At 43.6% G+C, this 23,830-nt stretch overlaps 1 protein-coding gene across 5 annotated transcripts in view; it reads right to left on the minus strand.

Moving 5' to 3' along the window:
• Positions 1-23,830, minus strand: part of ttll7 (tubulin tyrosine ligase-like family, member 7) — a 100,742-nt gene that overhangs the window by 31,163 nt on the left and 45,749 nt on the right. For all 5 annotated transcript variants that reach the window (XM_074635160.1, XM_074635157.1, XM_074635158.1 and 2 more), the window contains exons 10-13: positions 20,450-20,544; positions 18,313-18,460; positions 16,553-16,626; positions 12,706-12,841 (exon numbers count right to left, since the gene is read on the minus strand). In XM_074635160.1, the coding sequence (XP_074491261.1) occupies positions 12,706-12,841; positions 16,553-16,626; positions 18,313-18,460; positions 20,450-20,544 (453 nt within the window). The remainder of the gene's footprint in view (positions 1-12,705; positions 12,842-16,552; positions 16,627-18,312; positions 18,461-20,449; positions 20,545-23,830) is intronic.

A 23,830-nucleotide genomic window follows, 5' to 3' on the forward strand; every position in this document is an offset into this window, starting at 1 on the left:
AATATCACGTCAACACCGGTATTTCGCAAAGACCCCTAGTTTTCATACAGCTTTTCTAATGCGATGCTTCAAAATGCATATGAAAATACATGAATGATAACGCAGCTAGTGATAAGGAATAATTAAAATTCTTTATATGTTTCACATCTCTAATTATTTTGAATTCAAAATGAGGTGTGAGAAAATAAGAAACTTCAATTATTAAAAAAAGGTTGAGGGATGAAAAGGTTTGACTTCACTGGCATACTGTATGCACCTTATCTGGGGGTTAGAATAAAAGGCCCTGGCTCAACATGCATTGCTATTTGGCAGCGCTCATAGAGGCTGAATTTGGAAAAGGCAGCGTCATGGCCCTCGCCAGTATGCTGGGGCTTTGGCCATTTGGCCGTAGCTGAAATGCAAGAAGAGGTGATTAATGTTGCTTCACGGCTCGGGACATAAAAAGCTCCCAGTTGACGCTCAAATACAGTTGAAAAGTGATTGTTTTCTCTCAGATTAGACATCAAGCTGCTTGCTGGGGTCTGTGAAAAGGTCACTGTGCCCCTGGCTCTCTGTGTTGGTGTGTTTCTGCATGAACATGTGTGTGCGTATACATATGTGTACAGATTCATGTCTGGAAGTCTTAAAGTACACATCCAGGGGCTGAGACATTTAGCATTTTTATGAGCTTCTACCTTTTTTTTCTAAATGATGCTTTTCTCAGCTTTTTAATTAATTATTAACATTTCTTTTAACCGTTTAACCGATAGCGTTAATCAGTTAAAATGCTTAATGTCGGTTAACAGTTAAACGGTTGATTATTAACATCCCTACTGGAGGCCCATTACCTTGTTAAATTGCACCAAAGCAGATTACATGAATGTTTTTGACATGTTTTACAACATGGAAGAAAACAGAACTGGACACATTTAAAGAAATTACAGATTAACTGAAGTGTTTATAACACAGTGAGTCTACATCAGATGATGCTGCTCCATAGATCGGAGAGAGCTCTTATTTAGCAATCACTACCTGTCACTGAGTATTTCCCAACTTTCTTAAATTATAATTTCTAATAAACACTTTACAAATGAAGGTATTTTATAGCCTCTTTGTGTGTCAGCCCACATAATATGTAGCTGTCTGTTACAGTACTTTGCTATCACCAACCATCTCTGTAGTCAGCTCATAAACTATATTGTCCAAACAAAGTACTTCTTTGGCACCGCATGACCAAATCCTGTCCAGCAAGCTTTTGTATTTTTATCCATTTTAGTTGAAAAAGCAATAATGTATTTCCATTGCTGGCAGCTTCTACCGTGACATTCTCTGACTTCATATTTCTTGGCCGTTGGACAGATGACGCTGTCTCGTCCATTTCTGTGGTTAGGGATTTACTTCCTCCATTGTACAAAAAAAACACATACCCCTGAGCCAGAAGAAAAACTTCTGTAGGTACAACTGGGCTTTAGACAAAAAAACAAAAGGAGGACAGACAGTTCTACAAACCTCACTCTCACTGTTGAGCAGAAAATATCTTGTAATTTATTAAAGATTCTTACGTAACAAAAAGCAGTTCCTACACTCATTCAGTTTATCCTCATACAAAGGTTCGTATGATATCTTACGAAAAGTTATTCCTCATTTTTTGTGCATTTCCCTATGAACGAAGTCTTCTCAAAATAAACTTCCATCTTCACAGGAAACAACTTGGTAAGGTTTAGGCAACAAAACTACTTACTTAGGTTTAGGAAAATATCAACTTGGTTAGGTTTAGGCAACAAAACTACTTAGTTGGGTTTAGGAAAGATCGTGGTTTGAGTTAGAATGACTCCGGAAGTGGCGTAACTTAAGTACGGAAGTTGTGTGACAAATAAATCAACGTTGACTTCTGGTGCACTGAATGACACTGGTTGGTCCTGGTTTCAGGTGCTTCGCATAAATGATGTGTTTTTAAGTCTGCCTGATGTGCAAATGAATCAGCAGCTCATGTGCAGCTTGTGTTTTCTTCCTATTTTAGTACCTTGTGAACCGCACACTGTACTAAACAGTGTCTTCTTACAGCAGGACACTGAGCTTCTAGATTCACGACAACATAAAATCCAGCTGAAAATCAATTTAAAGCTATCTACTGTTTTGAAACCAGACTACTACCTGACCCCTTACAGGTTCTTTATATCCTTCTGCTTAATAGAGCTTGCAGACAACTTTGATGGGTTCTGCACTGTGAAGTGCTCCAACAAAACACTTGCAGTTTGTGTACTTGTGCTATTTTATTATATTGGCAGAACGCTACAGGCCAGCTGAGCATGCACCTGCACTTTTAATTTTTATTTTCAGTATCCATGTGAGGAAAATGGAAGAATGGGAATACATCAGCTGAGCGGGCGGGGAAACATAGATAGCTAACAACAGTACTAACAATTTGATGCATACCTGTCAAACTAACTGTAGTGGAAGTGGGGAGAAGGGTGATGCAAACCCTGTAGAAACCAGTGTAACCCGCGGGTCTGTTGTCTGTCTCACAGCAATGAAGCCAGGCTCTGCAGTGCATGTTATCGCTAGGATAACAACACACATTTTATTTTCTTTGATAGTGTGACAATTCATGGTCCTGAGAAGCCCACAAAGGCAGCAAACACTAGTCTTGTGGGTACAATGTCTGTCAGACTTGACTGATATGTTGATGTTGCGCTGGCACATGACCTCTGGCCCCTTGCAACAGGAAAAACCGGCCAAACAGGAAATGCAAGTAAGATGATGACTTACGGATCCCACCAAGGTTATAGTCCAAAGCACTGTGACTGGTGCACAAAATTAAAGGCTTTGGTTTATCATAAGATCATTAGGTTAATTGTTATGTTTAGGTAAGATAGGTAGGTTTGGCTACAAAGTTTAAAGCGGTTATATTTAGGTAAAGATTAGCAATGACTGGTATCTGGTAAATGCTTGACGCTAATGCTAACATTAGAAAAAAGCTGTGCTTTATGAGCAGATAAACGATAAAGGCAAAACAACTACTGGTACTTGAACAGGCAACTTGAATTGGCACCGGATTCGACTGTTATCAAGCCATTAAATGTGCATTATCGGTCGCTATAAGCACCATACATATGGGTCATTAGGGGCCTACTACGCCTACTACGTTGTGAAAGTGAAAGTGAAACTTAAAAGCAACACTGCATGAAACATTACGTTTTGAACACAAGCGAAACAACTTCTTTAGGTTTAGGCAACAAAACCACTTAGTTGGGTTTAGGGAAAACATTGTGTTTTGGCTTAGAGGGACTGTTTGTAACTTATTATATAAATCATTGCGGGTCGGTGTCCCATGGACACTCGCGTGTGGCTACGCTGTTCCAACACAAACTACACGGAAGCACCAAAACCGCAAAGTTATATCTAGTGAAGCCCGTCTTGCAAAACAGTGTTGGCTCTTTCTGCTTCGGCCTCCCGACCGCGGTCAGAAGACACAGGGGAGACCGTAGCTTTGGTCTCCAGGGCCGGAGTCTCTGCTCCTCTGCCTGCCTGCTTGCCTTCACTCACACACCGCGCTCGTTCTCACTCGCTCTGTCGCTCCACCTTTCACGTGCATGCACGCACACTACACACTGCAGAAGAGTTAGTTTAACTCTGATAATATCTAGTGAATGTACAGGGGAAGTTTGTGCAGAAATAAATGCTGCAGCTCCTCCAGACCAACAGAGGTTTCCTGTGTCGTTTCCTGCTGCTGAGTGAATAGACTGTGCTCCGGAGCGAGTACCGTTATCGTCTCCGACCGGGGCTGCGGTGTCTCCCCTGTTCCTTCTGACCGTGGTTGGGAGGCTGAAGCAGGAAAACATAGTATCAGCATCTATGGTGCTCATAGCGACTGACAACGCACATTTAATGACTTGATAACTAACTCCAGTCTAATTGGTTGGAATGGGCAACAATAGCACTCAAACTAAGTACAAATCATGTAGGCCATGAATCAGCTAAACTCTGTGTTTCTACCGTCAGTGTGCTGCTGTCAACGACAACGACTACACAAAAGCAAAGCTGAGGAGCACAAACAAACCCACTTAAAGACTGTCAAGAAAAGTACCTCAAATCATGTTTTATTCTTCCTTGGTCTGCTGAATAGCATATTCAAATTCAGCAACATCCTTTCTCTACCATAAATTTCCAAGATTAGTATCTCACACTTTGTTCCTATAATCTCTCTCCCTTCCTACTTTGAACGCAAGCCACATCTCTTTGTGTTGACTAAATTAAACTTACCTCGGCTTGCTGTACGACTCCGCCTGAACTTTGATTGACATCTCTATAAAAACTCTCTGCCAAGATTCCCCTCTTGAAAGGACACACAATAACTTTCTGAGAAACAAACTGTTCGGGGCTACAGGCTGTTGAGGTAGAATTGTTTCTACAAAAGCTGCAATAGTTGCATATGACATCTCCTCCCAGTGCTTTGATATAAATTTGTAATGTCAATACTACTGTCAAAAATATCCACATTCAGTATTCACTATTATTATTATTATTCAGTTGCCATAGCTGTATGTTTTTTTTCTCATCAATGCGTCTTCCCTCCATGTGTTTAATATCCCACAAAGCCTTCCTCTGTGCCTTTGTTTAATTGATTTGTTCTTTGTGAATACATCCAAGATTGAAAACAGAATAATTGCCTCTTTCTGTTTCTTGTTTTTTGATACTCGACTCAAATCATCCTGATTCATAAAGTGTGTTCATTAGAAGTCTGTCACAAAAAGTATTTTACAAAAGCAAAAGTGACAAAGCGACTATCTCTATCGGCATCTCACCATCTTTATACGTTAGGATTATTATTCTCATCCTTCTCCCGTCACCATTTAAAGGTCTAGTGTGTAGGATCTGGTGGTGTCTAGCGGTGAGGTGAGGAGATTGCAACCAACTGAAGCCTCTCCCGTGTGCCAAGCGTGTTGGAGAGCTACGGTGGCCGACGCGAAAACGTGAATGGCCTTATCTAGAGCCATTTGAAGCAGAGTCAGTGCGTAGAGTGTGTGTGTACGTGGGAAGTGAGTGGGGAAGCAAGAGAGAGAGAGAGCGGCAGCGACGGGAGCGAGTAACATTATCAACTCAGGCCCAAGCAGGAAAAGTTAACCGAGTTTGGTTTGTTCGTTCTGGGCTACTGTTGAAACATGGCGGTGCAACGGACTCCGTGGAGAGGACCCGTTCCCTATGTAGATATAAAAGGCTCATTCTAAGGTAACGAAAACACAACACTTCTTACTTTCAGGTGATTATACACTAAAGAAAACATAATTATTAGGGCCCGAGCACGAAAGTGCCAGGACCCAACGGTGTCCTGGCACGAAGTGCAAGGAACCTATTGTTTTTCTGCAGATTATTAGGGCCCGAGCACGAAAGTGCCAGGACCCAACGGTGTCCTGGCACGAAGTGCAAGGAACCTATTGTTTTTCTGCAGATTATTATTCTTTTTCTGCCACTAGATCGCGTTTTTGACGACCTTAGCCATCCCCAAAACTCACGAAAAGTGGAGTATGCGTCAGAACTGGTGGGAAATTCAATGTTCTGGAGTGACTGGGCTCGGGTGTCTCCAGGGGGCTCCATAGCGCCCCCTAGAGTACGCAGTTTTTCAGAGAAAGTTTCTTCGATCTTCACGAAATTCAAGTATGTCGTTGCTCGCGCCCTCATACCTGGATTAAATGATTTTGAGATTTCTTCGGCAAACAGGAAGTCAGCCATGTTGGACTTCCTGCGTGATTTTAGAATTTACGAACGCATATTTGAAGACTTTAGGATGCACAAAAATTTATGAAACTTTACACACACATCCAAACTAGTAATTACTTAATTTTAGTGGTGAAATTTTGCTTGGGCGTGGCATGTTGGCTCTCTAGCGCCCCCTTATGTCTTTCAGATTTTGAACATACCTTTAGGTGCTCGGAATCTCATAAAATTTGGCAAAATGATAGACACCTGTGAACTTTATGTAACTGCATAGCCATTAGGCTCAGTGTGTTTTTATTCGGCTCTATAGCGCCCCCTAACGCGTTGAAATTTTAACTTTGTCAAAGTTGATCCGATATTCACGAAATTTGGTATGCATATCCCACTCATCATTTGAAACATATTCCTCATTGGGTTTCATTAGCCCCGCCCACCCAGAAGTCGGCCATATTGGATTTTTATGTCATTTTTGCGTTTTATTGGCCGCGTACTTTAACGAACTCCTCCTACAGATTTGATCATATCGATTTGAAATTTGGTCAGGACCATCTCAAGACCTCGAGGATGAAAAGTTATTAAAATGGTGAGCGTTCACTTAACGAGCGGACCGTGGCGTGGCGGCCATTTTGAGCCATTCGCCAGTTATTGTAACTCAACTGTACATAGTCCGATCTGCCCCAAATCTCTCAGGTATGATGTTGCTCCAGTACTGATGACATGTATATGAAAAAATATACTCATAGCCCCGCCCCAAGACGTTAGCCCCGCCCCCTTTCATATCTCATGAACCGTTTATAGTAGAGTCTTGTGGGATGTGTCATATCACTCAGCAGAGAGTGGGTTAACCCTAACTCAACTGTACATAGTTCGATCTGCCCCAAATTATCATTTGAAACATATTCCTCATTGGGTTTCATTAGCTCCGCCCACCCAGAAGTCGGCCATATTGGATTTTATGTACGATTTTCCCAATTTTTGCGTTTTATTGGCCGCGTACTTTAACGAACTCCTCCTACAGATTTGATCAGATCGATTTGAAATTTGGTCAGGACCATCTCAAGACCTTGAGGATGAAAAGTTATTAAAATGGTGAGTGTTCAGTTAACGAGCGGACCGTGGCGTGGCGGCCATTTTGAGCCATTCGCCATGAAACAGGGAGTTATTGTAACTCAACTGTACATAGTCCGATCTGCCCCAGATTTCTCAGGTATGATGGTGGTACAGTCTTGAGGACATGTATATGAAAAATTATACTCATAGCCACGCCCTAAGACGTTAGCCCCGCCCCCTTTCATAACTCATGAACCGTTTGTCGTAGAGTCTTGCGGGAGGTGTCATATCACTCAGCAGAGAGTGCCTGTTTCATTGGTAAATGTTATGCCCGCCCCCTACACATTAGCCCCGCCCCCTTTCATATCTCATGAACCGTTTGTAGTAGAGTCTTGTGGGATTTGTCATATCACTCAGCAGAGAGTGCCTGTTTCATTGGTGAAGGTTATGCCCGCCCCCTACACATTAGCCCCGCCCCCTTTCATAACTCATGATCCGTTTGTCGTAGAGTCTTGTGGGATGTGTCATATCACTCAGCAGAGAGTGCCTGTTTCATTGGTAAATGTTATGCCCGCCCCCTACACATTAGCCCCGCCCCCTTTCATATCTCATGAACCGTTTGTAGTAGAGTCTTGTGGGATGTGTCATATCACTCAGCAGAGAGTGCCTGTTTCATTGTTGAAGGTTATGCCCGCCCCCTACACATTAGCCCCGCCCCCTTTCATAACTCATGATCCGTTTGTCGTAGAGTCTTGTGGGATGTGTCATATCACTCAGCAGAGAGTGCCTGTTTCATTGGTAAATGTTATGCCCGTCCCCTACACATTAGCCCCGCCCCCTTTCATATCTCATGAACCGTTTGTAGTAGAGTCTTGTGGGATGTGTCATATCACTCAGCAGAGAATGGGTTAACCCTAACTCAACTGTACATAGTTCGATCTGCCCCAGATTTCTCAGGTATGATGGTGCTCCAGTACTGATGGCATGTATATGAAAAATTATACTCATAGCCCCACCCTAAGACGTTAGCCCCGCCCCCTTTTATATCTCATGAACCGTTTATAGTAGAGTCTTGTGGGAAGTGTCATATCACTCAGCAGAGAGTTCATGTTTCATTGGTTAAGGGTAGCCCCGCCCCCTACACATTAGCCCCGCCCCCTTTCATAACTCATGATCCGTTTGTAGTAGAGTCTTGTGGGAAGTGTCATATCACTCTACAGAGAGTTCCTGTTTCATTGGTGAATGTTATGCCCGCCCCCTACACATTAGCCACGCCCCCCTTCATAACTCGCGAACCGCTTGTCGTAGAGCCTTGCGGCAGGCGTCGTGGCGCTCGTCAGAGTTTCGGTTTCGCGTCGGTCGGCGTCCCGCCAGCAACCCCGACCCGCGAGCAGGGGCGAGGGCCCTTTCATAGCTGCGTGCAGCTCTCGTTAGGGCCCGAGCACGAAAGTGCCAGGACCCAACGGTGTCCTGGCACGAAGTGCAAGGAACCTATTGTTTTTCTGCAGATTATTATTCTTTTTCTGCCACTAGATCGCGTTTTTGACGACCTTAGCCATCCCCAAAACTCACGAAAAGTGGAGTATGCGTCAGAACTGGTGGGAAATTCAATGTTCTGGAGTGACTGGGCTCGGGTTTCTCCAGGGGGCTCCATAGCGCCCCCTAACGTACGCAGTTTTTCCGAGAAAGTTTCTTCGATCTTCACGAAATTCAAGTATGTCGTTGCTCACGCCCTCATACCTGGATTAAATGATTTTGAGATTTCTTCGGCCAACAGGAAGTCAGCCATGTTGGACTTCCTGCGTGATTTTAGAATTTACGAACGCATATTTGAAGACTTTAGGATGCACAAAAATTTATGAAACTTTACACACACATCCAAACTAGTAATTACTTAATTTTAGTGGTGAAATTTTGCTTGGGCGTGGCATGTTGGCTCTCTAGCGCCCCCTTATGTCTTTCAGATTTTGAACATACCTTTAGGTACTCGGAATCTCATAAAATTTGGCAAAATGATAGACACCTGTGAACTTTGTGTAACTGCATAGCCATTAGGCTCAGTGTGTTTAGCCGGCTCTCTAGCGCCCCCTAACGCGTTGAAATTTTAACTTTGTCAAAGTTGATCCGATATTCATGAAATTTGGTATGCATATCCCACTCATCATTTGAAACATATTCCTCATTGGGTTTCATTAGCCCCGCCCACCCAGAAGTCGGCCATATTGGATTTTTATGTCATTTTTGCGTTTTATTGGCCGCGTACTTTAACGAACTCCTCCTACAGATTTGATCAGATCGAGTTGATATTTGGTCAGGACCATCTCAAGACCTCGAGGATGAAAAGTTATTAAAATGGTGAGCGTTCACTTAACGAGCGGACCGTGGCGTGGCGGCCATTTTGAGCCATTCGCCAGTTATTGTAACTCAACTGTACATAGTCCGATCTGCACCAAATCTCTCAGGTATGATGTTGCTCCAGTACTGATGACATGTATATGAAAAAATATACTCATAGCCCCGCCCCAAGACGTTAGCCCCGCCCCCTTTCATATCTCATGAACCGTTTATAGTAGAGTCTTGTGGGAAGTGTCATATCACTCAGCAGAGAGTTCCTGTTTCATTGGTAAATGTTATGCCCGCCCCCTACACATTAGCCCCGCCCCCTTTCATATCTCATGAACCGTTTGTAGTAGAGTCTTGTGGGATGTGTCATATCACTCAGCAGAGAGTGCCTGTTTCATTGGTGAAGGGTAGCCCCGCCCCCTACACATTAGCTCCGCCCCCTTTCATAACTCATGAACCGTTTGTCGTAGAGTCTTGCGGGAGGTGTCATATCACTCAGCAGAGAGTGCCTGTTTCATTGGTGAAAGTTATGCCCGCCCCCTACACATTAGCCCCGCCCCCTTTCATAACTCATGATCCGTTTGTCGTAGAGTCTTGTGGGAAGTGTCATATAACTCAGCAGAGAGTTCCTGTTTCATTGGTGAATGTTATGCCCGCCCCCTACACATTAGCCACGCCCCCCTTCATAACTCGTGAACCGCTTGTCGTAGAGCCTTGCGGCAGGCGTCGTGGCGCTCGTCAGAGTTTCGGTTTCGCGTCGGTCGGCGTCCCGCCAGCAACCCCGACCCGCGAGCAGGGGCGAGGGCCCTTTCATAGCTGCGTGCAGCTCTCGTTATTCTTTTTCCGCTGCAAGAACGCGTTTTTGACGACCTTAGCCATCCCCAAAACTCACGAAAAGTGGAGTATGCGTCAGAACTGGTGGGAAATTCAATGTTCTGGAGTGACTGGGCTCAGGTGTCTCCAGGGGGCTCCATAGCGCCCCCTAACGTACGCAGTTTTTCCGAGAAAGTTTCTTCGATCTTCACGAAATTCAAGTATGTCATTGCTCACGCCCTCATACCTGGATTAAATGATTTTGAGATTTCTCCGGCAAACAGGAAGTCAGCCATGTTGGACTTCCTGCGTGATTTTAGAATTTACGAACGCATATTTGAAGACTTTAGGATGCACAAAAATTTATGAAACTTTACACACACATCCAAACTAGTAATTACTTAATTTTAGTGGTGAAATTTTGCTTGGGCGTGGCATGTTGGCTCTCTAGCGCCCCCTTATGTCTTTCAGATTTTGAACATACCTTTAGGTACTCGGAATCTCATAAAATTTGGCAAAATGATAGACACCTGTGAACTTTATGTAACTGCATAGCCATTAGGCTCAGTGTGTTTTTATTCGGCTCTATAGCGCCCCCTAACGCGTTGAAATTTTAACTTTGTCAAAGTTGATCCGATATTCATGAAATTTGGTATGCATATCCCACTCATCATTTGAAACATATTCCTCATTGGGTTTCATTAGCCCCGCCCACCCAGAAGTCGGCCATATTGGATTTTGATGTCATTTTTGCGTTTTATTGGCCGCGTACTTTAACGAACTCCTCCTACAGATTTGATCAGATCGAGTTGATATTTGGTCAGGACCATCTCAAGACCTTGAGGATGAAAAGTTATTAAAATGGTGAGCGTTCACTTAACGAGCGGACCGTGGCGTGGCGGCCATTTTGAGCCATTCGCCATGAAACAGGGAGTTATTGTAACTCAACTGTACATAGTCCGATCTGCCCCAGATTTCTCAGGTATGATGGTGGTACAGTCTTGAGGACATGTATATGAAAAATTATACTCATAGCCCCGCCCTAAGACGTTAGCCCCGCCCCCTTTCATATCTCATGAACCGTTTATAGTAGAGTCTTGTGGGATGTGTCATATCACTCAGCAGAGAGTGGGTTAACCCTAACTCAACTGTACATAGTTCGATCTGCCCCAAATTTCTCAGGTATGATAAGGGTCCAGTCCTGATTATATGTAAATGCAAAAATATACTCATAGCCCCGCCCCCTTTCATAACTCATGAACCGTTTGTCGTAGAGTCTTGCGGGAGGTGTCATATCACTCAGCAGAGAGTGCCTGTTTCATTGGTAAATGTTATGCCCGCCCCCTACACATTAGCCCCGCCCCCTTTCATAACTCATGATCCGTTTGTAGTAGAGTCTTGTGGGAAGTGTCATATCACTCAGCAGAGAGTTCATGTTTCATTGGTAAATGTTATGCCCGCCCCCTACACATTAGCCCCGCCCCCTTTCATATCTCATGAACCGTTTGTAGTAGAGTCTTGTGGGAAGTGTCATATCACTCAGCAGAGAGTTCATGTTTCATTGGTAAATGTTATGCCCGCCCCCTACACATTAGCCCCGCCCCCTTTCATATCTCATGAACCGTTTGTAGTAGAGTCTTGTGGGATGTGTCATATCACTCAGCAGAGAGTGCCTGTTTCATTGGTGAAGGTTATGCCCGCCCCCTACACATTAGCCCCGCCCCCTTTCATAACTCATGATCCGTTTGTCGTAGAGTCTTGTGGGAAGTGTCATATCACTCAGCAGAGAGTGCCTGTTTCATTGGTGAATGTTATGCCCGCCCCCTACACATTAGCCACGCCCCCCTTCATAACTCGCGAACCGCTTGTCGTAGAGCCTTGCGGCAGGCGTCGTGGCGCTCGTCAGAGTTTCGGTTTCGCGTCGGTCGGCGTCCCGCCAGCAACCCCGACCCGCGAGCAGGGGCGAGGGCCCTTTCATAGCTGCGTGCAGCTCTCGTTAATATTATATTCCGTTTCTGCCAATAGATCCTTCTAATTGTTACACACTGGTCATTTAAGCACTTCACATTCCTCTCTATTCCCCCTCTCTCCGGTAAAGTTGTGTGCTATGGAAATCAACCTCTCTCTCTTCTGTACCTTTACCTTCAATGTTTAGCTGAAGCTTCATTCCTCCTGGTACCAGAGAGCCATTGGCATTAAAATGCATACAAACATGTGCATGGTCATTCAAGTTCGTGTGTGCATGCATTCATTATGTATATGTTCAAATGTGTATCCCTGAATCTCAATGAATAAGTAATCAACCTGTAGGAAAGTACACGTAAATACGTGGGCAGCAACTGTAATCAGCAACTTTGAAGCCTTTTCACAACTAACTTTGACAGGAAGCTTCAGAGAGAGGACAAGGGGAAGCTGAAGAGAGTGTCTAACGGTAAAGAAACAAAAATGACATTGTTGTGTGGGATTTGATTTGCTTTTAAAAGCTCATGTGCGCAGCACAATAAATATTTGTGGAGAGACGGAGTGAATGACAGTGGGAAAGCGAGGCCGATAGAGAAGAAGGACGCTCTGTCAGACGTTCTAACAAATCTGAAGGACTGCGGCACACTTTCCGCATTATTTGCGCATCCTTTCTTGTCTCTGTGGGCAGAATCTTAATAGAAAAAGCGTGTGTGTTTCTTTTCTTTGGCGTGTGCTTGTCCACAAGTGTCTGCATATTGTGTGTATATATGTTTGTGTGTGGGTTTCTGCAGGTTTCTATGATGTGTGTGTGTGCCTGACAGTCTCTGCCACTGACGTACGTGCCTTCATTCGTTTCAGAGGATTATTCATTTCCTTTTGAAGTGAGGCAGCTCGCCCGGCGAGGAAGGTCTGAAAGGCGGCCGAGAGCAGGCTTTCATACTTCTCCAACAGCAGCTTGTCGTCTGGGGGGTAAATACGTCTGTAGGCCGCAGAGACACAGAGAGAAAAGCAAGGAGAGCGAGGGAGGAGTGGAGTAAGAAAAGGCAAAAGGAGGAGGGTCACCAGGGCGGGGAGAAAAAGGGATGAGAGGGGTGAGAGGAGAAATGATGAAGAAGAGAAAACAGAGGTTGGGTTCACAAAGGAGAGGGTGGGAGTGGAGAGAAAGAAAGAGAAGAGGGGGATTGGGGTTCAGCAAAAGAGGGATATGAGGTGAGAGCAGGAGCGGTGACAGAATGGGGAGGGAGGCAGCCGTGACGGATAAAAGACAGAAAAAAAGAAGGGTAAGAAAAGAGTGGAGGAAGAGGGTTGTTAAAGAGATAGAAAGATGAAGAAAAGGAATACAAAGATTGGGAGAGGGAGAGATTGATGAAGGAAGAGGGAGGAGTGGATGGAGTGAGGCGCAGAGAGGTCGAGGCACAGCGGGGGGAGAGTGGTAGATGGACAGAAAGGAGAGCAAGCCGGAGGAGAAACACAGGCGGGGAGAATTATAAGCATTTCAATGAGAGGTGTGAAATGATGGAGAGACAAAAAGAAAGGTGAAGAAGTATTAATGGAGACCTTGAGTCAAGAAACTGTACAAACTTCAGTCTTTTCACATGAAGTAATGCATTAACACACAACTGCTTCACATACACACACCCACCCTCACTGAGATGTGCCCGTTCACACCTTCTGCATAGTTCTGCTTAGTTTTAACAGTGCTCTGTGTTTATCTTAGGCCTTAGGGGGATTAGGAAAACGTATAAACCTCTGCCTGGTTATCCTCATAATACATCTCCAAACTCCCCTCGTGTCATCGCTTTAGCCATCAAATCAAAACAATGACAGTGTTTTAATAAGCACCGGCCAGCGTGGAGTGTAAAAGCAGGGAAATAGTTTGGCGTCTCTTACAGACACATTTAGAGCCAGACTTCTCCTGAGTTAGCCTTTTGAATCAACAGAGCGTTAAAGTGAAAGGGAGTTAAAGTACAGACCTCCTTTTTCTTATACACAAAGATATAAAGTTGGATGTAATGTTTATGCAACAGCGTGACATTTTTCTACCATCTTCTAAATATTGATTACTAAGCCATAACTACTAACACCTCGTTCCCACACAGTTTTGTTTGTGTCCGTAAATCCGTTAAGTATAAGGATTACGCCCCTACTGTTCAACGCAAGGAAATGCATCTCTTTACGGATAGATAGAAATACAACAGCATGGATAGATATGGAAGAGATATTACTACATAGATATAAAACACTGTTTTTATATCTATGAGTTACGGTCTGTTTTTCGCCGTCCAGTCTAGACGAGTCACATTTATAACGTTACAAGTGAAAATTCAACAGCGTATTTATAATTTTTTTAACATTGGTAGCATGCTAACTGTGTGATAGAGTGCATATCGTGTTTGTTACATCAAACTTTCACCTTGAAACCACTATTCGAATGCTTTTTTCTTTTGTTTTGTTTTTTATTTTTATATATAAGTATGTAATAATAATGTATAAATCCCCAAATAGCCCATGAAATAAGGAATAATCCCACAACATTATTCATTATTCATATTCAACATAAATTATTATTGGTTATTCTCAGACGGATATAGCTGTATGTTGTGTGTAGAGGTCGTGTGTGCGCAGTAGTACAGCAGCAGCGTTGTCCTCGGCACCGAAACGGGGGAGATGGAGACAGAAGAACATGTCAGCCTGCTGCGCTACACTGCTCCGCGAAGCGTTAAATACCTTTGAGTATTTCTCATCGAAGCTTAGAAGCCCCAAAAAATGGTATTCGGGAAACAGCCCTACACACAGTGCATACGGTCTGTCCGTTATCTGCCGCTAAAGTTCAACTTTCTCAACGTACTCGAGGCAAATTACGGACCAGAAAGACACGAGTCGCGCAAACACATCGGAGATCGCGGAGGTTCCCATAGGAATGAATGAACTTCCGGTTGACTCGTATAGTACGTACACAAAGCTATGTGGAAACGAGGTGTAAGCTATTCACACATACCAACATCTGAGTATTAGATTTTAGCGAAAGTACAATGCCAGGTAAAGTTTAACACTGCACAATTTTACCATTAAAACTTTTACTGCTCCCCATCCGCCATTTAACAACCTTATGCAGGGATGCTGTGCTGGGGTACACGATTTCCATATTGTTGACCCAATTCTATGCATTACTTTAGTTACAGCAACTACTGAATGTTGAGAAACCTGAGATGAACCAATCACTTTTATTACCTTCCCTTGGCACTATCCTATATGGGATTTTGTAACTGCCATATTTTTTAACCACCTTTAAGGTATATAGACCAGATTATTTTCTTCTTCCTCTTGAGAGACACTGTGAAATATGGAAAAAGTCTCTTCATAACAGGGGGATAAACTCAGTTTAAATGATAATGTATGAAAAGAGCCAGAACTTGTCGATCCTCAATGAGCAACATAAATCACTTGACTGGAAAGTAATAGGTCAACACTTTAATAGTGGGTGTTAACTGCTCCCTCTTTTTGGCACCCTCCATCTCTGAACATATGGACATTTTATTTGAGGGTGACCCTGCAATATTTTTTAAATAAAATGTTCACGCTGAGGCTTAGTTCCCTTGCATGTGTTCCCAAATGGGATATAGACAAAACTAATATTCATATTCCATTTAAAACTGTCTTTGTTTTGGTCAACAGTGTCTCTAAAGCTTCCCAGTTCCAACTGTGTAAATGATGTTAAATGAACATCAACAATAGCATCAGCCAGCTGGGTTTCCCTCTCTGATGCCACAGGGTCCTGGCTTGTCTGTAACTGATGCAAGTTTCATCTACAGTAATAGCTGAATGTAAGTAAGTTCATTACCCGAACTCGTCTAGTGAGAAGCAGTGTGTTAATCAGACTCCAGCGCTGCGCCGGGACACCATTTGAATGCAAAGAGGTCTTTATTAGGGGTGCTCCAGACAGACCTCAGCCTGTCTGATTGACTGTCTGGCTGCGTGTCTGAAAAGAGGAAGGAGGTGACAGCACTTCATGCAGCCTGGGATCAGTATTGACTATAGCCATTCAGTCAAGTGATGAGTCAAGAAGTCACTTTACACTCGGGGTAGACAGCAGCAAGAAGGGCAAGTGTGTGTGAGCCAATTGTGGAGGCATGTGTGTCAGAGAATCAAGATCTAGAAAATGTGTGTACATGATGGATACAGAGACGGAGGCAGGAAGAGAAACTGAGGGAGGGATTTGGAAGGGGTAAGCGGCAAATCAGAACTCGCTGTTGCTGAGTCATGCTCTTAAGATGGATCTCCTCCATCTGTGAGGTGACTATTAAAAATTGACACGCTCTATGTCTTCCAGAGTCCCAGCTGGAGTTGAGAGTAGAGGTGCAGAAGGCGGGCAAAGTATACACGCCAATTTCAATTTCCGAAATACTGAAAACATTGTGAATAACAATTTGAGCCTCGACATTACACGCCACCTCTGATTCCCGTTCTCCCTTCCCATTTTACATATTCTCTCAGTCTTAATTCTTCCACCTCTAAAAACATTGGTCGTTCTCTGTTGTTTGCTGTCTCTGCAGCAGCATTATTTATTCTCCCCCGAGAGCGTAGCGCTCCGCAGATGACCCCATAAATGTAAGCGGAGCTGGCTCCGCTATAATGGGTGGAGCTCCTGGAGGGAGAGCGCCCTCTTCCCGGCTGTTTGCCTCTTCCTTACCTGTAGTTCCCCAGATGTTGCTTTTCATGCTCCTCCCTGGTGATCTGCTTGCGGACCTGTGCCAGTCGCTCTCTCTAGAAATGAGGAAAGGAAAAAGGACTAAATCTCTCAGTTGAAAGTCGCTGCCACCCCCTCCTTTATCTTCTATTAGGATTAGAGAAAGAATAAAGTCTTAAAAACGAGAAGGCAAGAGGGGAGAAAGATGAGATAAAAGAAGTCTCACCCAACGATGCCTCATAATTAAGAGGCATTTTTCCATCTACTCTCTTATTGATACGAAGGTATAATTGTGGAGCTCAGGTGGCCAATTTAGCATAAAGCAGAGAGGGGGGATTCACTCCACTACTGGCACTGCAGTATCATCGAGCTCTGAGCGATGTGTGCCTTCAATAGACCCGAACCTGGTCTGGCACTTCAGCCATAACAGCACTCAAACACGAGGTAGTCCCCTTTTTAAAATAGTGCCTCTGCGCCATCTTTCCTTATTCCCACTGATTACTGCTGCGGCTTATCAAAAGGCTAATCAAAGGGGGCGGGAGGCGTAAAGTACTAGTAGCTGCCACTTTTCCCCATATATATGAGAAAAACTCCCCCGACTCCTTCATTTGAAAGAGAAACTAATTAAATGGTATGCTTGTCTCACAAAACTTTGACTCTTTTGACGTAGAGAAAGAAGAAAGTGAAACTGAATTTCTGCTCAGGTTTTTCTTCTCGATTTAAATCCTGAGAAAAGAGCATAATACAATGTTTGGTTGTTTACTGAAGTGAACACATCCTATAAAATAAGAATTTCTAGTTTTTGTTTTTTACTAACAGATTAACATGTTAACTTAATGTCTCTGATGATATCTCTGAACACATCTCTGATGAGCTCCTGTCCCTGAATTGCTGAAGCCAAGCCACTGTTTGTGCTCATTTTGGTGTGGCCTACAAAGGTTAAAGGTGCTCTATACAATATCCGGAGCATTAATACAGCAGCAAACAACTATTTGCTATGTAAAGATATAGAGGAGTAATGTCTACCTGAGCAGAGAATGAAGTCTCTCTTCCTCTGTGTGTGTTGTAATCCGCGTTTTTCTGTGCTTTGTTGACATAGCTGGGCCGGCCACGCATGCTTTTAGTGCATGTTCGTGCATGTGAGCGTGCCCCACTGGCTAGCTCATCGGAGTTACTCTGCAATGCTGTTATACGGCGGTTACACCTGATAACGCCATCCCGACCAACACCGCCGTCGCGGAAGTGTAGCACCCAACCTCTGGTTCCCCCCCAGGTAAACACTGATAGCTCTGTCAGCAGTGTTGCTGTTGTTTTCACTGTTAGCACCATTAGCTAGGAGACATTGGCTCAGCTGTCGCTATGTTGAGAGCCTTGCGGAGGCAATAGAAATGCTCCCAATCTTGCATTTAGGACATTTAAAAGAAATAAAAAATCTCAGGACATATGACTGCACAGCCATTGTTTTAGTTCCCAGGCTGTTTTTGAAAGTCTGGGTGGGGAAATTGAGTTTCACTCTTAACTCCATTGTCCATAGTCAAGGTGCACAAACTTGTGCAAGTGTTTAGCATCCCAGATGCTCTCCAGTCTCAACTGCAGTTGGTCAGTTTCCAGCAGAGAGCATTGTGGTTTTATTAGGCAGATTGCAGATGGGAATATGTGAAACTATATAAATGTGAGGTACAGTCTTGATCAGCAAATTTTTTCGTACTTAATAATAAGGTTTAAACTAAATGCTATAGTTTAATAATTAGTTTGTGCCTTACCAGCTCTTCTCTCCTGCGCTCCAGTGTGTGACGTTGTTTCTCCCAGTCCGAGGAAGCAGCCGAGAGTTTTTTCATGGAGCCGTGTCCATAGAGCCGTCGCTGAGCTTCTGCCTTTTGCTGGGCCAGGTTGCGTTTCTTATCACTGGCTCTGGATCAACATAGAGCAAGCACGGAGTCAAAAAAACGCACATTTAAAACATAAGGAAACAGAACAGCAACATTCAAGTACATTATCTAAGAATACAAGTGTTACAGGGCGTCTTTGGTTGGCGTTTTCCAATAATACTTTGCATCTTTGATTATTTTTCTGTCACAGGTTTTAGCCGCTGTTGAGAAAGACACGCACTATGACTGAAATCCTGTTGCGTTTAAGTGCTCTTTGCCTTTCCTGTCTCCATTTCGTAACTGCATACTCTCATTGTTCTATCAGAATACACAAGATGTACTTTATCACAACATACTTCTCTGTTAAAAACAGATTTATATCTGCAGAAAAAAGGTTTCCATGAATGCTGTTAACAATGATGAAGTTTGACAGCATGCAGGTCTCATCCCTAACTGATGGACTGAACTGAATTTGCCTTTTCACATTATTGTGGTAGTTAAAAAAAAATACAGAAGAAAAATTCCCTCACAAAACACTCAACAACACAGAGATAAAGATAGAGCCGAGACACAAACAAAGTGACAACCACAGGATGAACAGGACCAGACAGCTAATTCTGAACAAGTGGGCCATTGCGGTCTGGAGAAAAGGGCAATTCATTTTAGTCAATCACTGGCCCTTTAAATTGGATATTGAGTGCTGTTGGGGGGCTGAGGTTTATCAATGTCCATGCCCGGCCGGGTCTGAATTGATCCCACGTTGATACAGTTGGGGTTGTGAGCCGAGTTGAGAGCCGACCCTACCTCCACACACCACCAACCCCTCCCGCTTGGGAAGCAAAGCCATTACTATATAAGGAAAAAGTGAGCGAGGTAGAACAAAGCCTTCATTCACTCCAGCATGAACATAAGCAGTTTGTCCAGTGGAAACAGCTCCCCGCTGCCTTTCAAGGCCTCCTACGATTTATTTGTCATGAAATAATCAAATCTCCCCTTTTTAATCTGTGGGAACACAACAAACATCAGCCATGAAACAAATCATTCTGATAAGAGATTTGTTTGTGTCGAATGAAGCCAAGCGGGAGGGAGGGAGCGAGTTTTTATGTGGGATGGCTGCACCACGCACCACACTTGGCCAAACTAGATCTATGGTGCTGCATGTAATTGATCCATTGATGTGTGTTTGTGTGTGTGTGTGTGTCTGTGTGTGTGTGTGTGTGTGTGTGACTAGAGAGTTGAGACTATATTTAGAGCAGTAAGAGGAGGACAAGCACAAAGAGAGAAAGAGAAAAAGAGAGCAGAGATCCAGAGGTCTGGTGTACGATGATCAATCAGTGGACAGGCTCACTATAGCCAGGGGACAGAAAAGCATGCCGGCAAACACACACACACACACACACAAACACACACACACACACACTATGTATACAAAAAATACATTACACAACAAGAATGACAGTATGCGTAACCTACACAGGCAAACAAATACACCCGCAAAGTGAAAAAAGCAACACAGTAAGCTTATGTAAATATACAGAGCAGGCTAAACCATGTAGACTCTGAAATACAGATAGCAGAACTAACTGTTATCCTGTTCCTATCACACACACACACACACACACACAGCATGTCTGATTAAAGGATGCGCACAGTAGAAGCATCGCTTTGTTACTTGGCCATTATCTGTCTTTGTATCCACCACAGCAGCACCAACACACACATTTACAAGCACAGCGATTTTTTTTTGTCCACAGCTCAAACCTCCTGTTAGATTCACGCTAATGTCACTACTGGTTCATCAGTCTGAAAACACAACACGATGAAGGCTGCCGTGCATCAAAGTAACACCAGAGTTTTCACGGTTGCCAAATAAAGAAAGAATCGATTGAAATCTTTAAACATTCAGAGCCCTGTAAAATAAAACTTAACGTGAGCTTCGCCTGCCTCTGTACATGAACCTCAACCCCTAGATCCAATTCATGTATCTGCAAGCATGTGTGTGTTTGTGTTTGACCGTGATGAAGAACAGTACCGAATGTTGAGGAGTTTGAGAGCATTGAGCAGCACCCCTTTCTTCACGTCGTAATCAATCTTCTGATCGGTCCCAAAGCTCGGAGCTCGATTGATCTGCCAGAGAGGAGAGGAGAGGAGAGAAACATTCAAAGAATATTCTGGTTTTCATCTAAAAAAAATGTTCTTCCTTCTCAATTCAGTAGAGAGAAATGCTATGCAATTACAGAAGTGGATTTAGGGCATCTTTGGTAAAAAGACATCTGTTCCCACAAGAAGAAGAAGAAAGAGGAGAGAAGAGATGGGCAGGGAGAGTTTTTTTCTCTTTGAAGGACATTTTGGAGCTCTTAGCCTTTGCCTGTACTTAAATCCTGTCTGACACTGATGTGCGTATGCTTGTGCATGAAGAAGAGTCTATGAACAGATTGTGTAAGTTAAACTGTCACTAGATTAGTGACCCTGCCCTTTCCAGCCAACCGCAGCAAGCAGTCCATGACTCTGTAACTTAAGTATGCCAGACAGTGCAACACCTATCCGTACCACCGCCACCAATAATCTCTTTGTGAGCATCAGTGAATTACCAGCGCTCGGCTCAGTCCCATCATATACAATCAGGAGGGCTCAGAGAGAGAGTCAACTGTGCGAGGAACGGCATAAGCCACCTGTGATTTGAGGTACAAAAGCCAGTATCACCCAGGGAAAGAATTCAAGAGCAGCTTACCTTTCTTAACAGAACAATTTCCAGCACCGGTGCAAGGTATTCAGATATCAGTTATTATACCTGACACAACAAATCAATTCTTCCCTTTTTACTCTTTGTTATGTTGCCTCTGTCTCTCTGCCAAGGTGAAAAAATAGATTGTGTGAGACAACAAAAGGGCCAGCAAAATGAGGCGAAGTGCGGAGGGAGGGTGAGTGAACTGGCAACCGTGATTGGAATGGTGTCTTCCTATGAGGTGACTTCAAATGACAATGCAACAGATGTCCACCGACAGGCTGGCTCGGGTTAATAAACCTTGATCGTTGAGATAAGTCAGGTCTCCTCCTAACGCCGTTCAAATTCTCAAACCTCCTATTTTTTTCATGTGGGAACACCAGAATGGTTGGCAGCTTTTGATGTCATCAGATTTGTAATCAGGCTTCAAAATTAGATTTTGAACATTTGTATTATTATTAGGGCTGTGTATTGGCAATAATCTGACGATACGATACATAACATAATACAGGGGTAACGATTCAATATGTTGCGATTAGGGCTGACACGCGATAATAACACGTTAACGCAAATCTGTTTTAACGCCACTAATTTCTTTAACGCATTAAAGCATCTTGCAATTTTTAGGTTGTAGTGGGCTCAGTTTTAAAGCTAGCGTAGATACTGGTATCATATGAAACAAGAAAACCTAAGGAATCCATTGGTACCCACCATGCCATACTAGATTGTCGCAAAGGAGGTTAAATAACGCTCAAAATTTGCGCAAATTTTTGGCGAAGAAAAACTGTCATGGCCCTTTTCAAAGGGGTCCCTTGACCTCTCACCTCAAGATACAGTATGTGAATCAAAATGGGTTCTATGGGTACCCATGAGTCTCCCCTTTACAGACATGTCCACTTTATGATAATCACATGCAGTTTCGGGTAAAATCATGCAGTTTTTATCATGCAGTACACATTTTTTACAGTATCACAAAACATAATGTTGCGATATTTATGTGCATCAATATTTTCTTACACCCCTAATTATCATTAATAAAAAGTACTCTGAAAAAAATGTATGAAAATATAAAGAGTGTACAAAGACATAGGGGTTATTATCAGGTGGAAATGAACCATTTTTAACTCATCCATACTGACTGAAACATGCCGTCTCACGTTTCAGTATGTGGAGTTGACTATTGCCGTATTACGACCCAACATGGCTGCATCTGTGGTAAAAATCAATGGTCATTTTCAATCAAATAAAAATCACTGCTAATACTAGTGGAAGTCTAGCTGGAAATGCATCATTCCCAGTAGCCTTAATCTGCAGCTGGAGTGAGTATTTGTGTCAGAGACGTTCAATCAATGCAGTTCAATTTATTTTTATATAGCGTCAAATCATAGCAGATGTTATCTCAAGACGCTCTTTATATAGAGCAGGTCTAGACCTTACTCGTATAATTTAGAGACCCGACAAGAGATCCCCCGTGAGCATGCACTCGGTAAAACAGTGGCAAGAAAAAACTCCCCTTTAACGGGTAGACATCTTGGGCAGAACCAGGCTCTGGGTGGGCGGCCATCTGCTTCAACGTTATTCGTCCTGTTCCTATCTTCTTTTAGAAAAAAGCCGTTGGATACAGTTGAACTCATCAAAGCAGCACAGCAGCCAATCACAAATCGAGATTTCGGTAACGGAGCAACGCTGAGCCAATCTGAGCATTTGGAGCCTATTATAGATCCGTTGTATCCACCAATCAGGAACTTGGGGAAAGAATAGTGAAAGAGGAAAACACATTGGTGTGCAACATCAGACCATTTGGAACCATAAAGATATTTGGGCTGAAAATCAGCAACAAAAACCCCCAAAAGCTCTTTTACAGAGATGTGCAAAGCGTCTCAAAGGTTGCGGGGGTAGCACTCAGAAACCCCATCCCTCTTTCTCTTCCCTTCCTCTGAACTAGCCATTACTAATCCTGACACAAAGGTGCTTACCGCTGTGTGGCAGATTTGGGAACAGTGTTGTAAGATAATATTTACATCACAACCACCGGGCTCCAAGGAACTGAGAGAGCCAGAGCGTTGGGGCAGGTAGCCCAAAAAAGAGAGCGGTAACTACTGAGACATTGTACATTTGCATCACGAGCCAGCTGGGCAGGCTTAAGTGAATCAGTAAACATCAACGGCTACTCCTAAAATGTCCTTCAGCAAGACACCTCAACCCCAAACTCCCACGATATGAATATGGTTGTACAAATGCATGTAGCTGTGTGATAAGGTTAATAAGAACACGCAAGGATATGAAAACTTATCTCGAGCTGTAGCGGTCTATGTTAACCTGAAGCAACTGTACAACCTTCTCTGAGCCTGTTGGGCCGTCGCTGCCCGAGTGTCTTCGGCTAGTTCAGAGGATAGATCCACAAATACCACAAGTGAGCTATTAAATCTACACCAACATGACATTGGTTTGTACGGGCGTGCTTTCGTAACTGTGCGTGTGCGTTTCTTTCTACACGGCAACCATTTATCAGACGGAGGGGGGGCGGGGGGGCAGGTGATGAATGTCTTCCAGTGCAAAGAGGAAAAAAGGAACAGGGACCCTATCCAACTCGTTCACTCAATAGAATGAAGTCTACAATACATCCCTCTGTGTGCTGAGAAGGACAGAGCTCCACTTCAACCTACAGTACCTTACCTAAAGGAAAAA

This window comes from Sebastes fasciatus, chromosome 5 (genome assembly GCF_043250625.1).
Source record: "Sebastes fasciatus isolate fSebFas1 chromosome 5, fSebFas1.pri, whole genome shotgun sequence".
Classification (NCBI taxonomy): Eukaryota; Metazoa; Chordata; class Actinopteri; order Perciformes; family Sebastidae; genus Sebastes; species Sebastes fasciatus.